We start from the raw sequence: 13,830 nt of genomic DNA, 5'->3' as shown, positions 1-13,830 counted from the left end.
ACAAGGGATCTGTCTGGATTAAAAAGCAATGCAAATTGTGTTAACAAATTATCAGCACAAATTCCTATTTAATATGTAAGCACATTTTGCAACACATTCTTTAATTGCTGATATGTACTAGCATAAAAATGTGTGCGTAAGCTACGCAGCCTGTGACCAAGTCTGCTTCTTTGCTAACTGCTCTTCCAACTGTTCTCCAAACTTCTTCAGTGCAACTGCTTGGGTTCTTTTCTGTAGCTTCTGTGCCTCCATCTTTTTACCACTAAAATCACAAATTATCTTATTGAAAGAGACCTTAAAGCCAGGTTTTTTTTATAGATGCACATTATATATATCCCCATAATTAAACCCTGCATTACGGAAAATCTGAGAACAAAATATTGCCTTAAAAACTGTACTAGTTATGTTGGCAAAGTTTTTAGGGTTTTAATACTTTAAGGCCATGGATACATCCTTTGCAAAGTCGTGTGAAGTCAATGTTCTTGGTCTCCTTTACTGTGGCCAATCAGAGGCTGGTCTACGGTGAATCTTAAGTACAGATAATCTTGGGATACCTGCATTACATACACTGGGGGAGGAGGGAGCATGATGTGCAAAGAATGTTTAGAACTATCAGAAAAGTAAAGAATTATAATAATGTTTTTGTACTATGTGTAATAAAACTCTCTTATGGGTTTTTTTTTTGGGGGGGGGGGTTTATGTCCCTAATTTTTATATGCTAAGGCTTCTATTAATTTAATGGCAAGTGCTTTCTAATTTCATTATTTTTTTATTCAAAGTGGTTCCAAATTCCCTGTATTCAATATGTCATACAATCCTGCTGAGAATGCTGTCCTCCTTTGCACGGTAAGAAGTTTGCTCTCTGTGATAATCATATCATTTGTAAGTTGTGGATTGTTATTTATCAACCTGTTTATGTATAAGATACACCAATATTGTAGCATTTTTCTAGTAGTTTGAAACTAAAGGCTTCTGACAGGACAGACTCATACCAGCAACATTATCTCAATCTTTTGAACTGATCATGATGCAAAACATATTTACTCAAATTCCTATAGAGACATGGTACTATGTGTTTTCCATTACATCTAATGGAAAGCACAAAAGTATTATTTTTTAATATCACAGTTCAGTTCCTGTTCCTTGCAATCTGTTGCTCTGTCCACTTAAATTCCATTTTTATGCCTGTCTTGTTCTGGTGTAAAACCTGCATTTTACAAGTGTAATTCCAGCAGATTCACCCTCCTCTCCTTAAAGTGATGGTAAAGTCTAGCGTTTCAAAAGTGCTAGGATTTGCCATCACGAAAAATAAAGGCAACCTTCATTCATCAACTACTAATGAGTAGTTACCGTTTTATTATGCCACGGCTTAAGCGCTAAACTAAGCGTCTCCGGCCGCCCACGGCACAGCTCAGTTTTTTCAATAAGGTGACTTTCCACCTCTTAGCCAATAGCCATGCTTGCCCTCACTAGAATTTACCATTACTTTAACACTAATTGTCACCCCTGCTTAATTAACATTGACCCGCCTCTGCCTTAATTATCTCTAACTACGCCTGGCTATGCTTAAGTAGCTGACCCTGGCTCCAATCGCAACCATGGAAGTCTAGCCAATTTTTCCATCCCGCCATCCCTTCTGTAATACCCACTCTTTAAAACCTTAAGGTCCATTTGTAGTTGATTCTGCCACTGCAATACCCCTCCATCCAATTCCCCCTATAATTAATATCTTACCTATCTGATTTCTTCTTGACACATGAAAACGCGAAACAGAGATGGGCCCCTAATCAGAAGAGGAAGGGCTCAGTTTTACTAAGAGAGTTTTTTTTTATATATATATATATATAGATAGTAATTATAGATAGAAATATAATATCAGGTGCACATATGTTTTATTTCTAGTGCAGAAATTGTGTCCTGGTTATTGCCATTTACTCTTAAATTACTTTTCCTCTATCCCCTTAAAGCTATAGACTTATATGACCGTATAACTGGGAAGTTGATAGTTTATCTTTTGATCATGGGTAATTTGTAACTTTTCTCCACAGAGAGCAAGTAATTTGGAAAATAGCACCTATGATCTGTACACTATTCCCAAGGATTCAGACTCCCAGAATCCCGACGGTAAGAGCAATACAAATTATTATAAATCTACTACAAATCATTATAGTCTAATTAAGCAGTATATGGCTATTAAAATGTTTGAAATAAAAAGACAGATCTTAGTCCTGTCCAGTAGATCCTAGTTTCTCAACCTGTGGTACATGTACCCCTGGGGGTACCTGGAGCTTTGGTGAGGGGTACTCAGTGGCTTGCCCCTTTATTATCTTTTGCCCACATTCTGGGACATTTCACTTATATTTTATTACCTTATAATATTTATGTGCATTTAGGGGTGCTTAGGAAAAATATTTATGCCTGATGGGGTACTTGCTACAAAAAGGGTGAGAAACACTGCAGTAGATCACAGGAATCCTGTTTTGTAATTGTGTTTTACACCTACATATTCTATATCACACCTATTGTCTCAAAAATAGGTTATTTGCACGTGTGATTTGTTGCCCTGGAACATTTAGTATGGAACACAAATGTAGATCACTCTAACAAACTTCACAATAACATACCCCCTAAAGTCTGCCCTATCATATGGACCATATTAATTAAAGGGACAGTCAACACCAGAATTTTTGTTGTTTAAAAAGATAGATAATTCCTTTATTACCCATTCCCAGTTTTGCAAAACCAACACTGTTATATTAATACACTTTTTATTTCTGTGACTAACTTGTATCTAAGCATCTTCTGACCGCCCCTAATCACATGACTTTTAGTTATTATCTATTGACTTGCATTTTAGCCAATTAGTGCAGTGTCTGCCACTAGCCACGGGCGTGATCGCAATGCTATCTATATGGCCTACATGAGCTAGCTCTCCCCTGCTGTGAAAAGTAAATAAAATATAGGCAGTCTTCAAGGGCTTAGAAATTATCATATGCACCTTCCTAGGTTTGCTTTTAACTAGAATACCAAGAGAACAAAGCAAAATTGTTGATAAAAGTAAATTGGAAAGTTGTTTAAAATTACATGCCATATTTGAAAAATGAAAGTTTTTTTTTTGGACTTGACTGTCCCTTTAAAAGACATTAAACAGTTATTCTAGACTGGGAGTATGCATTCTTCACAGTGTTTGCAGAAAATCAGACCTTATACACAATATAGATTATTATTATTATTGGTTTATTATAAAGCCTATTTGTATAGAAAAAAAGTAATTTGAATGTGTCAGTAGGTCTTATTCCAATCTGTAAGAAAATTAATTAAGATTATTTACTCTTGTGTTTTTTTTTAAGTTGCATTGTTGCTTTGATCGCACTTTTTAATGTGTAAGGCTTATTCTCAATAGATATGAATATTAAAGAGACACTGAACTGAATAGAGCATGCAATTTTAAGCAACTTTCGAGTTTACTCCTATTATCAATTTTTCTTCGTTCTCTTGCTATCTTTATTTGAAAAAAAAGGCATCTAAGCTAAGGAGCCAGCAAATTTTTTGGTTCAGGTCACTGTACACCACTTGTTTATTGGTGGGTGAATTTATCCACCAATTGGCAAGAACAACCCAGGTTGTTCACCAAAAATGGGCCGGCTTCTAAACTTACATTTTTGCTTTTCAAATAAAGATACCAAGAGAATGAAGAAAATGTTATAGGAGTAAATTAGAAAGTTGCTTAAAATTGCATGCTCTATCTGAATCACAAAATATTTTTTTTTGGTTCACTGTCCCTTTAAAAATCTTGAACTTTATTAGGATCATAGTTTTTTTCCCATATTGCGTATCTTTTATGCTGTCTCTGTCATCTGATTCTCTCTCTTTAGCTCCTGAAGGAAAGCGCTCCTCTGGACTGACTGCAGTGTGGGTGGCAAGAAATAGGTTTGCAGTTCTGGATCGCATGCATTCTGTGAGTGAGGCTTACTTATCCCAGCTTTTCTCCACACAATCCCTTACCAAACGAAATACTATGTCTGTTCTTTCTGTTCTATAAATGTTCCTCTTTTCCCTTTTCTTCTCCCACCCCCACCTATTTCAGATTCTCATCAAGAATCTGAAGAACGAGATTACCAAAAAAGTCCAAGTTCCTAATTGTGATGAGATTTTTTATGCTGGGACTGGAAATTTGCTGCTCCGCGACTCTGACTCCATCACCCTTTTTGATGTCCAGCAAAAACGGTACGAATGATGCCAGATTTTACTATTTCTAGGATAAACTCGAAATTACATCCATGCTCTATCTCAAGGAAAACAGTGTACCTCATATATTTCAATAATTTATCGACTGGTGTAAAAAAAAACCTTAAATTTACACAGCATAGATTTTTCGCTTTTTAATTTCACAAGTCAATCTGCTACTTAACCTTATACATACATTATTTATTTAGACCAATATAGATTTTATCATGTCTTTAATTTCTTTCTGGTATTGACTAAATTTTAATAAATATGCGCCCCCCAGAAAATGTACAGAACTTATTAAGATTTCAAATAGAAACATGCTAGTCTGAATACATATCTATGCTCTCTGTGGTTTATATTTTAGGTAATACACTATTTTTCTAATTTTCTAAAGAACATATACTGTATGATATTGATAACCTTTCTTTCTCCTCAAATAGCACTCTGGCATCGGTGAAAATCTCCAAAGTGAAGTATGTCATATGGTCATCGGATATGTCTCATGTGGCCCTTCTGGCCAAGCATGGTAAGGCCAATACTTGTATTTTCTGTTGCTTGGAATTGTTTGTTTAGATCGGGGACCCTACATTTTTTACAAGCTGGAGACATTTTTTATGTGGTGCTTTTACATCCTCCTCCAATGTAGAGAAGTTTGTTAGACTGTCTGTAAGTACCAAGGTCTTGTTTAAATGTCCCTTAGCAAGAGAGAGCACGTCTGTTGTGTAGCTGACCTTCTAAACCATTCTCTGGTGCTCTTACAGCCATCATGATCTGCAACAGGAAACTGGAGTCTCTCTGCAACATCCATGAGAACATCCGTGTGAAGAGTGGAGCCTGGGATGAAAGTGGTGTGTTCATCTACACCACCAGCAACCACATCAAATATGCTCTCACTACTGGGTATGGAAATCACCTGATCTGTAATAAATTATTTTCTATAGATGTAGAAGAGAAGGGCATTGAGCTTTTTAATCCTTCAGACACATATATTAAACTGTGTATATATACCATGAAATTTACACACAGAACATACTTGTTAAAACCTAGGTCAAATTTTAATTGTTCCTAATATCTATTCAATAGCTGAATTATTTAGTGAGTATATAATGTATGTTAGGAATACTTATTTAATATTTCAAGTTACATAATGCAATCTTTAAAGGAGTTAGATGTTTACAAATTTGGCCAGCATGACTATTTTTAAAAAACAAAATGTTTCCTTATCTGATAAATGTATTTATTTCTTGACACGGTGAGTCCACGGATCATCATTAATTACTGTTGGGAATATCACTCCTGGCCAGCAGGAGGAGTCAAAGAGCACCATAGCAGAGCTGTTAAGTATCACTTCCCTTCCCACAAACTCCAGTCATTCGACCGAAAGAAAGGAGAGAAAGGAAATAACACAAGGTGCAGAGGTGCCTGAGGTTTATATATAATAAAAACAACCTGTCTGAAAAACAGCGCGGGCAGTGGACTCACCATATCAAGAAATAAATAAATTTATCAGGTAAGCATACATTTTGTTTTCTTTCTAATGACACGGTGAGTCCACGGATCATCATTAATTACTGTTGAGAATTAATACTCAAGCTAGAGGACACAGATAATACGGGAGGGACAAGACAGGTAACCTAAACAGAAGGTACCTCTGCTAGAAGACCCTTTCACCCAAAGAACCTCATTCAAGGTAAAAGTATCAATTTTATAAACTTTCGAAAAAGAGAACAAAGAAGGCCAAGTAGCCGCCTTACAAATCCATTCTACCTAGGCCTCTTACTTGAAGTCTCAAGGAGAAAACGGCAGGCTAGTGGAGAGAGCTTAAATTCTCTCAGGAGGCTGCTGACCAGCAGACTCATACTCCCTACGAATAACACTTCACCAGAGAGAAATAGAAGTGGCAGACATTTTCTGGCCTTAATGTCTATCCCGAAAAACAATAAACAATACAGAAGACTAAGTCCTTCGTAGCCTGTAGATAAAAACTAAGGGCCCACACAACATCTAAGTTGTGCAACAGACAATCTTAATGAGAAGGATTAGGACAGAGAAAAGGAACAAAAAGATCCTGATGAAAATCTCTGTCCGAAACAACCTTAGGAAGAAAACCAAACACAGTATGAAGAACTGCCTTATCTGTCTGAAATACGAGATAAGGAAAATCACACTGCAAAGCTGAGAGTTCGGAACCCTCCTAGCAGAAGAAAAAAAAGCTTTCCAAGATAACATCTTAAAATCTATGGAATAAATAGGCTTATTTAAACAGAACCTGAAGAAAAAAACTTTAAAAACAAGGATAAGGCTCCAAGGGAGCAACTGACCTAATCACAGTCCTGATTAGGACCAGGACCTGATAAAAAGATTGTTCATCCGGCAAGTCTGCTAGACGCTTGAGCAGCAGAATGGAAAGAGCCGATATCTGGCCCTTGCGGGTACTAACAAATTAACCCCTTCTAAAGGTCCACCTGGAGAAAATATAAGATCCTTGAGATCCTGCCATATCCCATAGAAACCTATCTAGTGATAGGCTTATGAGCCTGAATCATCGTGACCGATTCGAAAAACCCACGCCTAGTTAAAAACAAGCGTTCAATCTCCAATCATTCAGCTTCAGAGAAAGTGATATTGAGATAAAGGAAGGACCCCTTCCTCAGCAGAGTTTCCACAAAAGTAGAGATGACATTACTACTAGACCCGCTTTACCAGATCCTGCTAGGCCACGCAGGATCTAGGGGAAACCAATGTTCTTTCCCACTTGATCTAAACAGTGACTCGCGGAAGGAGAACAAACTAAAAGATATGCCACCTGAAGTTCCAAGGAACTGCCAGAGTATCTATTTAGAAAGGCTTAAGGATCTCTTGATCTCAAACCAAACTTGGGAACTTGGTGTTCTGACAAGACACTATCATTACCAAATCTGGTAACCCCTACTAGGTAGATAACCTGGAGAATCCTTCCAGATGGAGTTCCCACTCCCCGGGATGGGAAGTCAGTCTGCTCAGACTCCGCTTCCCAGATGTCCACCCCAGAAATGAGGATGGCAGATAGACAGAGGCCACAGAGGCTATGTTGTCTGACTGGAACCTGATTAATTGGGTTAAAGACAACTGAGGACAAAGCATCAGAGCATTGTAACTTGCTCTCCACTCCAAATAATGAAGGGAAGAGCAGACTTCTCCCAGGACCAAAGTCCCTGTGCCTTCAACGAGTCCCAGACTCCTCCCCAGTCCAGCAGGCTGGTGGCCGCGATCCCAAAAGACCAGGAAGGACATCGAAGCATGTGTCCTGAGACCGAAGCTCAAGATAAAACCACCATGGGAAGACGACCCTTGTTGACTGAACTGAGACAATCCGGGCAATCGTCATTCCACTGTCTGAGTATGTACAACTGTAGAGCTTTCATACAGTATCGAGCAAGGGAAAGATGTCCATGGAATGCATCATTAAACCAATCACCTCCATACATTGAGTCACTGATAGCAGAACAGTAGACTGAAGAGAGAGGCAAGAGAAAGGATTTAGGCTTTTCTGACCCTAACGTCAGACAGATTTTCAACGATAGAGAATCAATTATAAACCGTAAACATTTTCTCTGTCCAGGAGGAGGACAGTATTTCGGGAGGCAAAAAAGCGTTTTAAGTCCAGCGCTTTATACACTATAAACCCTTTATTTTCTGATTATAAACCGTAAGCACACAACCCTTGCAGCTGAGACAAGGAATCTCCCTTCCAGCTCCACCTCCATTCGAGGGGCCAAGAAAGATAACAAAAAAAAAAATCTCTGAACGAGATCTTGCTAGTAGAAAGATGGCGCCTCAACTAATAGAACATCCAGGAGGGACGCCTAGCAGTCCCAAATGAGAAACCACTGGGAACTGTGGCAAAGCCACAAACAGAAGATTTTGTCCGGGCAAAACAAAATCTGAGATAATTGTAAAGGAACCCGATACTACACATCCTTGAAGTCTAAAATCGCTATAAACTGATCCTCTTGCGCCAAGAAGAATGGAACGAATAGTTTCCATCTTGAAGGACGGCACCCTGAAAAACTTGGTCAGACATTTACTGTCTAAATTAGGGCGAAAAATTCCTTCTTTTTCCCCAAACAGTATGGAAAAGAGACTACACCCTGTTCCTAAACTGACCTTGAAACATTACTCACAGGGTGACAATCCTGAACACATTTCAAAAACGCCTATCTTTTTATCTGTTCTACAGATAACCATGGTAGGTGGAACCTGCTCCTGGGTGGAAGGAGAAGAATGCCAATTTGTAACCCTAGAATACTATACCTACAGCCCCTTAGGGATCTAGGACAACTTGTATCCAGGCATGATAAAAACTGAGATAGACTGCCCCCCCCCCCCCCCCCCCCCACAGGATCCGATCCTGGCTCGGGGCAAACCCCACATGCTGATGAGTTAGCTGTGGGTTTCTTAATTACTTCCCTTTGATCCAAAACTGACTGGGTATCCAAGAGGGCTTAAACTGCTCCTGCTTGGAAGACAAAAGGGAAAGACTTCCTGAAGTTGCGAAGGAAGCAATAGATATAAAGAGTGGCCAAACAACCGTTCTCCTGGATCTCCTCATGGAGTCCTCCAAATGGAATCAGACAAGGCACCACACCCAAAAGATGCCTCCCTTGTCCTTATAAGAGCATCTATCCCTTATATGGATTGAAAATCTCTTAACCAAAAAAGCAATGGCCCCTACTACTTTAAGCATTCTGTGCCATGAAATTTAAAGGAGACAGCTTATTACTAACAGGAGATGGGGAAAGGGGAATCCTTGCCTTCTCACATACCTGAGAAAATTATCCTAGCACGGTCGAGAAAAATAAATATTTTCAGATATGAGTCCTAGTATACGTTAAATTTACTAGATGCTGAGGATCTACGACGACAGGGAAGCAGAGATTTATCCAGTAGCCAACCCTTCCTAAATAATACACAAGGAGTTCAGGCTTGATCTGAAGAGAACTACTTCAGCAGCAGATTATAATGTCCGAATCGGAGCTTTAACCCTCAGATGCTACCGACTATCCTCCTCACCAGACTATAAGAGGAGAAAAAAGTGTAACAGCAAGCGGAGCAGAAACCTTACTATCGGAGTAGATACATTTCCTCTTGCGATATCCCTTTAAGATAGAAAAGGCAGATAATGCCACAGATACCCGAAGGTACCCGGGCAGACAAGTCTGCAAGCAAATAACTCCTCCAGGAGATTGGGAGGAACCACAGGGCACTGCATGTGACACCATACAAAGGCTTGGGACGTCTGGAGAGAAAACTGTGGCATAGCCTAAACAGCATCATCCAGAGAGACATGAGACTAAAAATTATCTTGGAAATTAAATTATTAAAAATAATAATAAAATAATTAAAATGACACTGTCACTTTAAGATAAGAACTAAATATATTTGGGAACAGACCTCTGTTGCATACTGTAGCCAAATAAATGTATTAATTGGATAAGGATAGAATTTATACAAGAAAGTGGAACCTATGTAACTCACACAATGGATTCACATATGTAGGGGGAAGAAAAAATTCCGACCCTAATCGCTTTATTTTTTCACTGCTTATGGGAAAAATTAATCGTAAGCCAATGTAAACATCATTATTTAGTGACAGTTTAAAGATGGGATGTTCGTCAGGTCTATCCCACACATACTGTTCCATTCCTTTATTTCTCAGAGCGAGTACATAGAGCAAAACATCGAGGCAGTCAGAAACATCAGCTCCGTTCCGTTCTCAAGCCGGAGAACGAAGCGGAGTAGCAAACGAGCGCTCAAACACCTTAAAAATGGCGCCGCTCTGTAATAAAGACAGGAGGCGTGGCCAAAAGTCGGCACGGAAAGATCTCTATTTCGTCGAATAACTTGAATAAGGAATCTTGTAGGACTAAAAAATGTATCCGATCGGTGTGTTATCATCCCAAACCAGTCTAACCCAGTATAACAAAACATTGGCACCCTTGCACAGCTCCTCTAATGTTGACTAACTACGGAGCTGGGGATTCACCAGGGAACTCACTGCCAATACTTCAGATACTATGCAGACCCACATAAATGGCGCCAAATACGCTTAAAAAAGGAAGCAGGAGCTTTAGATCCTAACAGTCCCTGAATCATTTTCCCTATGAACTAGGGAACTTTACATAACGTATAGTTAGATACAGCATATAAATCTAGCCCAACTGGTAGATAACTCCCTCCTTGTTGTGAAGGAGGCTAACAGTCTCCATGTCACATGCATGATGCCTGCCACTGCCATAAACATCCATAAGGATATGTCCCATTAAAGTGAATGTAAACTCAGCCTTCGTTCTTAACAGCAGTGTAACAATTATCAATAAAAAACTTGAGTTTCATTCATCAAATTTAAAGTTTTTAAATGGATACCTTTATTTTCATTAATTTATATCAGTTTGCGGCTAAATCGTCCTCCGCCCGGCATTCGCGCTCTGTTGCTGACCTTTTTGATTGACGTCCTAATAGCCAATAACGGCTCTAACCACGGGGGGACCCACCCTCTTCTCATTACGTAATAAGTCCTTATTGCGCATGCGTTAGTCTTCGGTGCAGAGCTAATCTATTGTAAGCTCGTGCACATTACATTTTGCGCATGCGCAATAGTAACAAACATGGGGTAGCAATACATTCTTATACGGAGTCCTTTCATTTCCTCTGTATTGTCAAGCTTGGATTAGTAGATGTGAAAGGGCTCTGTATATAGGTTAGATATATCTTACATTGTACATTAGCAATAATGGAGGCTGATAATTATATGCCGGTTGCAAAGTAATAGACATTAGAACTTCAAAAAAGACTTACACTCAATATTTTTTTATTTGAAATTGGCTTGATTGAATTTTTTTTTCTTTTTGGAGATCCTGTCCTACGCCACTCACAACGATAGTTTTCATTGAATGAATACTCATTCAATGAATACTATGTTGTTATACAGCGTAAACAGAAGTAATGCATGCGCAAGGGAAAATAGACACGGGAGCCCGCAGTGCCTATACGTAAACAGCGGGTGGGACCTCTGTTTACGTAATATGGATGAAAATTAGGAATCAGTGAGTGGGAGGAGCGGGTAAGCGAATGAGCGATATGCTATATATAAAATAAAAAATAAAATACACATTTTATTAAAAATTTATTGTGGCGGTATGCTTAATTTGAGGAATCTCTATAAAACTAGATTACACAAACCGAAAAAATTGACATTCACTTTAAGAGCAGAGGGTTTTAACCCCTTCAGTGCCAGCCTTCTAGTCCCAGGAGAATAAAAGGCACTTAACTGCATTCTAGTCGTCCGGCAGTCAGACGACTCACAAAGTTTGAGAGGATGCTGCTCCTCAGAGACCTGTGTAAAAAGAAAGCAACATGTTAGGAAAACGCAGCAAAGCCCACTTTACAAGTTCCTAACTGCTTTAAAGCCACCACAGCCCTGCTGAAGAGACTAACGTGGAGTACAGCTAGACCCAGATTGTGATGGAAGGCCAGAGCAATCTTGCCCAGACTTAAAAATAAAAAAATCTTGATAGAAGAATCTTATTCAGGACACCTAATTACTTCACCTCTTCCCTGTACTAGAGGCAAAGAGAATGACTGGGGTTTGTGGGAAGGGAAGTGATATTTAACAGCTCTGCTGTGGTGCTCTTTGCCTCCTCCTGCTGCCCAGGAGTGATATTCCCAACAGTAATTAATGATGATCAGTGGACTCACCGTGTCATTAGAAAGAAATGAAAATCTTACCAGGGCTTATTCTATCACGTCTGCTGCACAGTTTTTTTTTTGGTTTTTTTTTACCTGTTCTTCAGAACATATTCAAACCCATTATAAGTTGCCTGTCAATAAGTCAGACCCAAGAACAGATGCCTGCCTCTGCTTGATGCCTAAACATCAAACCTTAGATGTTATGTATGTTCCAGCTAATAATGTATGCCAATTTTTGCTCCAGCAAACCTCAAATTAGATACAAGCAATGAGTTTGTGGCAGCTGCATACCAATGAGCGCTAGGCAGAAAGGAGCAATGGTGCTGGTGATAACGGCATTGATGTAGGAAGACTTGATGCTGCATTGCTTAAGATGGTTACAGAATTCTTTATTGCGGAAGAATCCAAGATACTAAAATATTCTAGAAATCAGCATAGTGTCATCAAATAGAAATACAGATGGCTACTATTCTATTACAGCTCTGTTTTTTGTTTTTGTAGAGATCATGGTATCATCCGAACCCTTGATCTTCCTATTTACATCACACGTGTGAAAGGAAACAATGTTTACTGCTTAGACCGGGAATGTCGTCCAAGAGTCCTCACAATTGACCCTACTGAGTTCAAATTCAAGCTTGCACTAATCAACAGAAAGTATGATGAGGTAAGACTTTGCCGGACGGTAACTATAGATATCTGCTCTACGTTAAATAATCCTTAAAAAATAGCTGATATGAAGGATTATTTTATTTAAGAATATGCTCTTTTAATTTTTCTTGTTCTTTCACCATCTCCAGGTACTTCATATGGTGAGGAACGCTAAGCTTGTGGGGCAGTCCATTATTGCCTATCTTCAGAAGAAGGGATACCCTGAAGTGGCTCTGCATTTTGTCAAAGATGAGAAGACTCGCTTTAGCCTTGCTCTGGAATGTGGAAACATTGAGGTAAGACAATTTAAAAGTTGTATAGAAACACAATTTCTTCAACAACTATTTGCTCAAGTACTTTATTTTATGGCGTTTACTTCCTCTATCTCATATTTATGAAGTGGAGATTAAGAGAGCGCAGACAAAATAGCAAACTATGTTACTAAAAACAAAGTGTATTTATAAATGGCAGCTGCAAAAATCACTACTAAAACTCGCAAAGAAAAATGATTGGCCTTCACATTATAAATATAGTCCACTTTATTAAAGTTCATACGCCAAGTCAGTGAAATACAATTGACAAATATAAAACAATTCTATAAGAATAAACTTGCACTATTAAAAACAATCTGCAGTGAAAGCACACAGCAATCTGGCAGACACTACACACACTATGCATTTCAAGGCCACACCTCTTTCTTAGGTGGTGTTTCAATAACACTGCTGCAGATTGGTTTTAGTAGTAGAAGTGTATTTATTTTTATATAATTGTTCTATTTGTCAATTTTATTTAATTGTTTTTGTGTATACATTTTTAATAAAGTGTACCGTTATCTGTTAATAACCAGTGTCATATTTATGGGTTCTTTACCTTTCTGTTATTTTGTCCACTATTGTATTATACCTTTTTTCTTTTGCCTTTTGGAATTCTCTTGGGGCAGGCCAACCATGCTCGATGTCCAATTGATTTATCAGTTGCTCAGCCCATTGATCTACTCACTTGTAGTTAATAGCATGTTTTTGCAACCACAGTCCCATTGACTGGCCATTTTTTTTAGAATTGAATAGCTGGTTACTGAACAAGTGATTATATTGCTTGTTCTTCAAACATCTCAAAACCTGGCCTGTTGTAACACGAAAATGTCCACAGCACAACTTGCTTAAAAAGTGTCTTTATTGACAAAAGAAAGAGCAACGTTTCGTGACTGCTGTCACTTAATCATGC

At 38.6% G+C, this 13,830-nt stretch overlaps 1 protein-coding gene across 2 annotated transcripts in view; it reads left to right on the top strand.

Annotated features, from left to right (window-relative positions):
- COPA (COPI coat complex subunit alpha) overlaps positions 1-13,830 on the top strand; it is an 82,318-nt gene that overhangs the window by 44,259 nt on the left and 24,229 nt on the right. For both annotated transcript variants that reach the window (XM_053705137.1, XM_053705132.1), the window contains 8 exons: positions 780-846; positions 2,049-2,124; positions 3,876-3,958; positions 4,088-4,227; positions 4,671-4,756; positions 4,992-5,130; positions 12,460-12,622; positions 12,756-12,902. In XM_053705137.1, the coding sequence (XP_053561112.1) occupies positions 780-846; positions 2,049-2,124; positions 3,876-3,958; positions 4,088-4,227; positions 4,671-4,756; positions 4,992-5,130; positions 12,460-12,622; positions 12,756-12,902 (901 nt within the window). The remainder of the gene's footprint in view (positions 1-779; positions 847-2,048; positions 2,125-3,875; positions 3,959-4,087; positions 4,228-4,670; positions 4,757-4,991; positions 5,131-12,459; positions 12,623-12,755; positions 12,903-13,830) is intronic.

This window comes from Bombina bombina, chromosome 1, assembly GCF_027579735.1.
Source record: "Bombina bombina isolate aBomBom1 chromosome 1, aBomBom1.pri, whole genome shotgun sequence".
Classification (NCBI taxonomy): Eukaryota; Metazoa; Chordata; class Amphibia; order Anura; family Bombinatoridae; genus Bombina; species Bombina bombina.
Note: the sequence above shows the minus strand (reverse complement) of the source record. Positions and strands in the feature narration are given on the sequence as shown.